The sequence below is a fragment of the Haliotis cracherodii genome, unplaced genomic scaffold (genome assembly GCF_022045235.1).
Source record: "Haliotis cracherodii isolate W230 unplaced genomic scaffold, xgHalCrac1.p SCAF_14, whole genome shotgun sequence".
NCBI classification, from domain to species: Eukaryota; Metazoa; Mollusca; class Gastropoda; order Lepetellida; family Haliotidae; genus Haliotis; species Haliotis cracherodii.
In genome coordinates, this window is record NW_027266269.1 from 26,019,409 (window position 1) to 26,026,547 (window position 7,139).

The 7,139-nt window shown below is 37.3% G+C and overlaps 1 protein-coding gene across 12 annotated transcripts in view; it reads left to right on the forward strand.

Annotated features, from left to right (window-relative positions):
* Positions 1-6,863, forward strand: part of LOC139461149 (protein couch potato-like) — a 189,621-nt gene extending 182,758 nt beyond the window's left edge. For all 12 annotated transcript variants that reach the window (XM_071242705.1, XM_071242706.1, XM_071242707.1 and 9 more), the window contains one exon: positions 511-6,863. Coding sequence is in view for 1 of the 12 variants with exons in the window: in XM_071242704.1 (XP_071098805.1) it covers positions 511-570 (60 nt within the window). In the remaining 11 variants the exon portion in view is untranslated. The remainder of the gene's footprint in view (positions 1-510) is intronic.
* Positions 6,864-7,139: the final 276 nt, after the last annotated feature.

Genomic DNA, 7,139 nt, shown 5'->3' on the forward strand with positions numbered 1-7,139 from the left:
TTTCATTCCCACATGTGTCAATATGACGAGATCTTTCATGGCTTCCCTGCTGCAATATTGCTTGAAAGTTGCTAAAAATGGCATAAAATCAGACTCACTGTGGTCGTTAGACATGTTTATTTATTTAAAGCTTATAGTATATGTGAATTAACTGGAGTGGTAGGAATCGTGAAGATTCTAACCAAAGCTTCTAGGTAGCAGCTACTAGTGGTCCAATGTGACAAGGGTTTTATTACACCTTCAGAAGAAAATATTCCAATTATTGTTTCGGCCAGATCAATTGTTTCTAATAAAAATTTTCGGGGGCTGCACTTTTAGATTTAGAGTTAACTTGTTCAACTTAAAAGTAAACTGATCTGGATTTAAGTAACAGAAATATGTAATATTTTCTGAAGATATCATAATATTTATCGAAATTTATGAATAGTAATGGACTTAATCAGTTAAAGAGTTCGCCTATAAAAAGAAACTTGGATCTTACGTTTAATGAAATATTTTCTTCTTTTTCAGGGTAAAAAGGATGACTTCAACATTCTACAGTCCCCAGTTTCCATGGCGACAGCATTTTGAAGCACTATAGTTACCATGGTTACTGGAGTCGACTGTGTTTTGTGATATCAACCAATCATAACTTTTTAATCATGGTATCCTAGGCAACAAAATTTCTGCAGATGATTGTGTTTTGTGAGCTCTGATGCAACGAGTGACAGTATAGTGTAGGCCTATCTGGAAGTTGTACTGGTGTAGTCTCTGACCAATGTGTTTTTGAAATCCAGTTACTGTTTTTGTTTCTTTTTTGTAAAGTTAAAATGAAACGATGGATGTTTCCACATTGTTTCCTGTTTCCGTGTGTGTTGTCCATGTTTGTTAATGCTAGACAGTAGATTGTTTCATAGGCAAAGAGCTCTGGCGCCATGGTTTACCATTTTCCCTGCTAGCAATGTGTTGATTTTTGTACAGAACTCTGAAACAGTGGAATTTGTGTCCTGATTCGGATGGGTATTTTGATTTGTGTAAAATGTCTTGAAAATTTGGATATAAAAATACTTTTAGAATTGTTTGACCAGCATCTTGACCGATATTTATTGCAGGTTTTTTATTGCTGAATATGAAATATGGTAGATCAGTTGATTATGTTTTGATCGGTTATGAAACAATGAAACATAATTTGAGCTAATCCCACGAACACACGAATGGTCACCTAGCAGGGAATGGAGCCAGACAACCAGTGTCCAGTAATGTGCATGTGCTTTCTCGGCTGGGTTTAGGATCGTACAACTTGACTAAGTCTCCGTCCAAATTCCCTTGTACATATCTACTTGGATGTCATTATAATGCCACATCGAGAAAATAAACTAATGGCCGCACTTTCTCCTCGCTGGCCCTGTCTTTCCCTCGATACCGACAGCGTTTATTTCAACGGGATGGAAATGCGATTTTCACGACCATCTTTCCTAACCTAAAAAGTGTGGTATTGTCATCAGTGCATAAATGCTGCCGAAAAACACTCGATGTCCCTTGTCTTTGTACTGTCGACGTGCCTATTGTTTAGGTGTGGTGATTACGCGCGAGCATTAAATGCCGGAGGTGAATTTGTCATCGACTTTGCATTATGGGTAATGTGTATTGGACGACTGAGAGTTCAACTGCCCTTTGACCTTTGACCTTTTATGGTGCGCATACTCAGGGCAGACAATTTTGTGTGCTTGTTCAGACTTTTGATGCATAAATGTGAATGATATATATATTGTGTAGATAAAGGACCAATTTTGGGGACATGCTTTCCTGTGGTTCCCCGATACCATTTTCCACAAACAGATCATATAGGCGTTTTTATACTGTTGCCATTTATGCATGTGAAGAAATCGAGTAAATTAGTCTGTAGATGATAGAGACAAATTTGACATATCTTTACCCCTGGAGACCTGATCGACATAATTAGCACCCTGGGATGAATGAAACGAGCCATGGGTCGAACTCGGACAGCAGTAATGGCGGCGGTTATTTTTTGTCTTGGGGGTCTAATTAGGTTGATTATGGTATTGTTTTTGTCTAACAACGATTGGTCCTTTTTCTATGTCCTAGTGTGACCTTTTAGACATATATTGCAATTCCGATTCTAAACAATCAAATTTGTTCATACAGCAGGCTTTTAGAGGGCCGATAAAGTGGTCATTCCATATCTTTGTATCATGATGTTACATGTCTAGAAATCCTGTTTACAAATCAAAATATTACCAAATAAGGACCTAGCGATACAATGATACAACACCTTATTGGCTGATACGAAGTCTTGTGGTACAGATACATACCCCCAACAGATTTCACTGTAGTGTGGCATTACCTTTGTTGAAAAATGAACAATAAAACTTTCGGTGAAGTCTTAAGGACCCATATATTTGTATCACAACACGTTCTGTATTGCGGCCATGGTACCTATTTTGTATCACATGTATCGTTGTATCGTGGAATAGTCATGACAGAAATCCAGAATGTATTTATGCTAAATCCATATCAGCTGTGACCCTGTGCTTCAGGGTGGTGTTCCAGAAGAAGGTTTTGAGACGATTGATCCAATGTTTCCTTGTCTGTTTCTTTCTTTTGGAAAGCACTTGTTTGGGTATTTAAGAGGAGCAAATACGTCCTTTATCTCAACATGGGTTCATACTCCACAAATTTTTTTCCTTTTGTTTTTATTTATTGTACTTTTTCCATGGGATCACTGGTTAATTTCACACTTTTCACTTTCTGAAACACAAAGAAGTCAAAAAAAGGGATATTTTGGGGAAGTGCATACAAATTTTCTAATTTCGAGTTTCTTCCCGAAGGTGACATTTGATTAATTGATTTATGTCATTCCTTATTCTAGGCGAGAAACATTTCACGGATACTGAACTGTGTTTGGTCTATTTATTGCAATACTGTGGTTCCGCATCCAGAAAATCTATCAAATATACAAAATATGTATTTATCGATATTTAATACCCCTAACTTATTGTTAGTTTCATCTGGTTTGTTGTTTTTGTGGTAACTGTAGTAGCAGACCCACCTTAACATCAGGTAGTTGTCAAGATGCAGTAGTGGAAAGAGACTAGCAGGGTAGACAAACTGGTTGCGCTTTCAGTGTTGAAAATGGTATTTTGGGGTAGAAATAATTCGGAGTCGACAAGCATGAGGACATGGTTCTTGGTGACAGAAACTCTTGGTAATTTTGGACATACTGTTGTCCTGAAAACTATTTCTGATCTTTTCTCAATGCAAGGGAAAAGTGTGTAAATTTAGTTATCTAACTTACGGATCTTCAGCGTCAGGTAGATTTCTGATAATTATTTGAAAACTTTTAATTTTATGAAATAAAATAAAGAGTACGAAGGAAAGTTAAAACTTTTGACCTTTGTTGCAATATTTCCTGAATTGGAAACTTTTGAAAATTGTTTTTTGGCAGTTCTCTTGAATATGATCAAACAAAACCGCGTCACAAATGCTACTCTCTACACAACTAATGGTTTTATGTGACGTTTGGAATCAAGTCGGCCCTGTTTTCATGCTGAAAACTGTCTCAATTTACTAACACTAGTTGTCCTCCTATATGTACAACTATAGTCTCTCGATATTTATACTGCCAGGAAGTCCAGGGTATGTGGGCGGTGGAATGGGAAAAAGTCCTCATGCAGTCTATGCGATCCTTCATATTTATTTCATTGTAAATTGGACTAAAAGTCTTCATATCAGTAAGTTATCCTCACTTCGAAAAAAGACTCATCGATTTTCCATTTTCCGATAGTGTGCTTTGTTCGTAGTATGTGATGAATTCAGCGATTCATTTATATATTGTTGATTTTTCTCGTACTATGTATTTATCCTGTTGGATTATTTAACTATTTATATCTAGGGGAATATAAATAGATTAGCTGTGCTCATGTAGAATGTAGATTTTTGTAACCCTTGTTAACCCCTTCTGTTGCGTTTCCATGGAGATGGGATACAAAGGGTTAATGTATATTAAACGAACAAGATGTGGACGTCGCTTGCAGTATGATATTGTTTCTATTAAGCCCTTTAAAGGAGTTATTACTAGCCTATGAAATTCTATTTCTTGTTTGACATTGATGTGATATGACTATCAACGGAAAGCCTCAATGATCTGGCAGATAGTTCCTGTGTATGGGTCATTGTTTGTTTATCTGTCATGTTCTGTAAACAATGATTTGTATATTTGCATGTTGATGTTAAAGAAAATCTTCGTGAGGGTTTCACTTACCAACGAGTGTACAGTACATAACATTCCAGCCAATCAGAGAACGGCATTTTGTAGGTCAGGGCGTAGGGGTGATCTTGCCCATCGACATGCTCTATCAAGTGGTAGCGATGTGCCTCAGTGTTGCTGTGTTATAGCGAGGAGCTACATGTGTGTAGCTGTCTTTTATATGAAGACGATACACAAATGTAGTGGTCTTTTATCGAGGGGCTACATGTGTGTATCTGCCTTATATCGAGGGGCAACATGAGTGTATCTGCCTTATAGTGAGGAGCTACAGAAATGTAGCTGCCTTATTGTGAGAAGCTACAGGAATGTAGCTGCCTTACAGTGAAGAGCTACAGGAATGTAGCTGCCTTATAGTGAGGAGCTACACAAATGGAGCTGCTGAACATTGAGGAGCTACAGAAATGAAGCTGCCTTATAGTGAGGAGCTACAGTAATGTAGCTGCCTTATAGTGAGGAGCTACATTGTTGGCACAGAACATAGATAATGGTTCAGTGGTGAACATGTAATGAATTAACTACAAATATACCCCAGTTTGAAAAGTTTCATGAAGTGTTTGATAACATGATTATTAAAAACCTAATTTGTTTGGTAAGTTGAATGGTTCCGTGATTGGCCAAACTTGAAGCAAGTTGTAAAACAATTCCTAGACTCGTGATCAGGAAGACGCTGAGGAAGTGTGGGCCTTTCATTGCCTGTTCACCGCCACCTAGTCCTCTCCCAGGCGATGTGCTTTAGATGTGGACTGTAATGTCTTCGAGTCCTTCATGGTTAATCAACTGTTTGCATGACAATGATTTCAATAATAATCAAAATATGGTATACATGTACAACCTAGACAGGGATCCTAGTTGACTTTGTGTAGATAGATATGTTTAATTTCCATCGAGACTTTTGCCTTTAACTCCCGTGTCATGTTTGCTTAAACCTTTACCTGAACATCGTGTCATTTCTCTCCGTTTTTCATTCTCCTTGTGATCAAAGGTAGACGTGTGTTCACTAGACAGGGCTGTTCATTAAGTGTACAGTCTGTTAAAGTTGACTATCAAAATTCTTAGGAAATCAAACTAAATTGAAATCAAAGTTCCACTTCAAAAGATGGATGGAATTGTTTCAAGCTAATATCAGATGAGTTGAAGTAGATAAAGAATAAAATGTATTTGGAACTATCAGTGTTCAACTTTTTCCAGGATCAGCTTCAGGAAGTGAATTTATTACAAAAGATGTTGTCAGTGTGATTAAATATAGACATTTTTCATGAACAGTGTTTTTGGGGAGATTCGTGTAAATCGTGTAAAGTTTGTTTTTTGGTATCAAGCATAAAAGTGCATGAGTTGTTTCCCCTGATTTGACTAATTCTCCATGTTTTTCAAACTATGAAATTGTTTTATGTCTATGTTAGATGTATGATCCGGATGAAAGGTACAAATTTTGTCATTTATTGAAATAAATTGTATTTTTCCATGTAAAGAATATTGGTTGAGAACTCCAATGCATTTCATAACGAAATCAACAAACGGTTGTGACATTTAAATACTCATTTACCTCGACGTTAGAATCCTGCAAGTGCATGTAACCCATTTGAGTTTCAATTACCTGTGAAATTTGATTTTAGATGGAAATGACCCAATTTCCTCATGCTTATACGAATTCCTGATTTCAAAGCTAAAATCAAACACAACTTAATTTTTGTCAAGAAAAATCCAATCCAATTTGACCTTTGGTAGACATGTTTCTGTTATACTACTGGTAGGGGCAATATTGTACATGACTGTCGCTCCCGACCAACTGTTTTGTCGTGCAATGGACATGTTTTTGCTCAAACCTCAAGAGTTCATTAGGGGTCATGTGACTGTGTCGCCATGGAGATACTTTGCATAATATTACTACGTTACTTCAGTTCCAACGTGTAAATAGATTGGTATAGTTCCCACCTGGAAGCCAGTATTTATTTTCATGCTGTTAGTTTTCATTCTTTAGCTCATGCTAGTTCATGACGGAGTTCTAGTTTAGTTCAATACATTTATGATTATTTATATTTTGTTTCCATTTTTTGCAATTTGTTAATTTCAACACTGCAGTGGGGACGCGATCGCTGCATTTTTCATCTTTCTCTCGCAATGTACATAGACAGCACCCATTAATATTTTGGGAATCTGACCATCGAAAGGTTTCTTCTCTGAAGTTCATCTACAGATATTAGTCTGCTCTCAAACCAGTATTTCGAATCCAATGCCACAAAAGATTCTCTACAAATCAATAAGTACGAGATCCTTTGTTTTGAGGACAATGAATCATTAAGTCAAAATTTGACGTTTTGGGGTATATGGTCTCGAAAAAATATCCAGATTTTACATGATTTGACCTTTTGGATGTTGAGAGCTTGGCAGTCATGGTTGACTACGTTCCTAGTCTGATGAACGGTGGAGACGAAGCCTACAGCTACAACCTGTGATGTATATAGTTCGCAGAAATTTGCCGACACAGTCACATGATTGCTGTAGATTTTGGTTTTTAAGAATAGCTAGTTTGGTGGACTATTTTTATCCTGAAGTTATCGTTCTATACATTGAATAAAGGTGAATTCCTGAAATATTACTTGTGGATTTGTTATTTATGTTCCTTCCTCCTTGGCAGCCATTTTGACCATCCGGTACCCATCTCCCTGCACATTGACACCACAGTCAGCAATATTCCTGATTGATGATGCCGGCCAGTTAATTAAGCGGGAACAAGGAACACCGGTGGTATTGGCCATGTTCCTTGTGTATAACAAACTGTTACCACCAATCCCATGGCCTCATATTTGTCAGACACTGTGACAACCTGACCCACTACCTCAGTCCATCTTCCAGAGGCAAGGGATTTAACTGA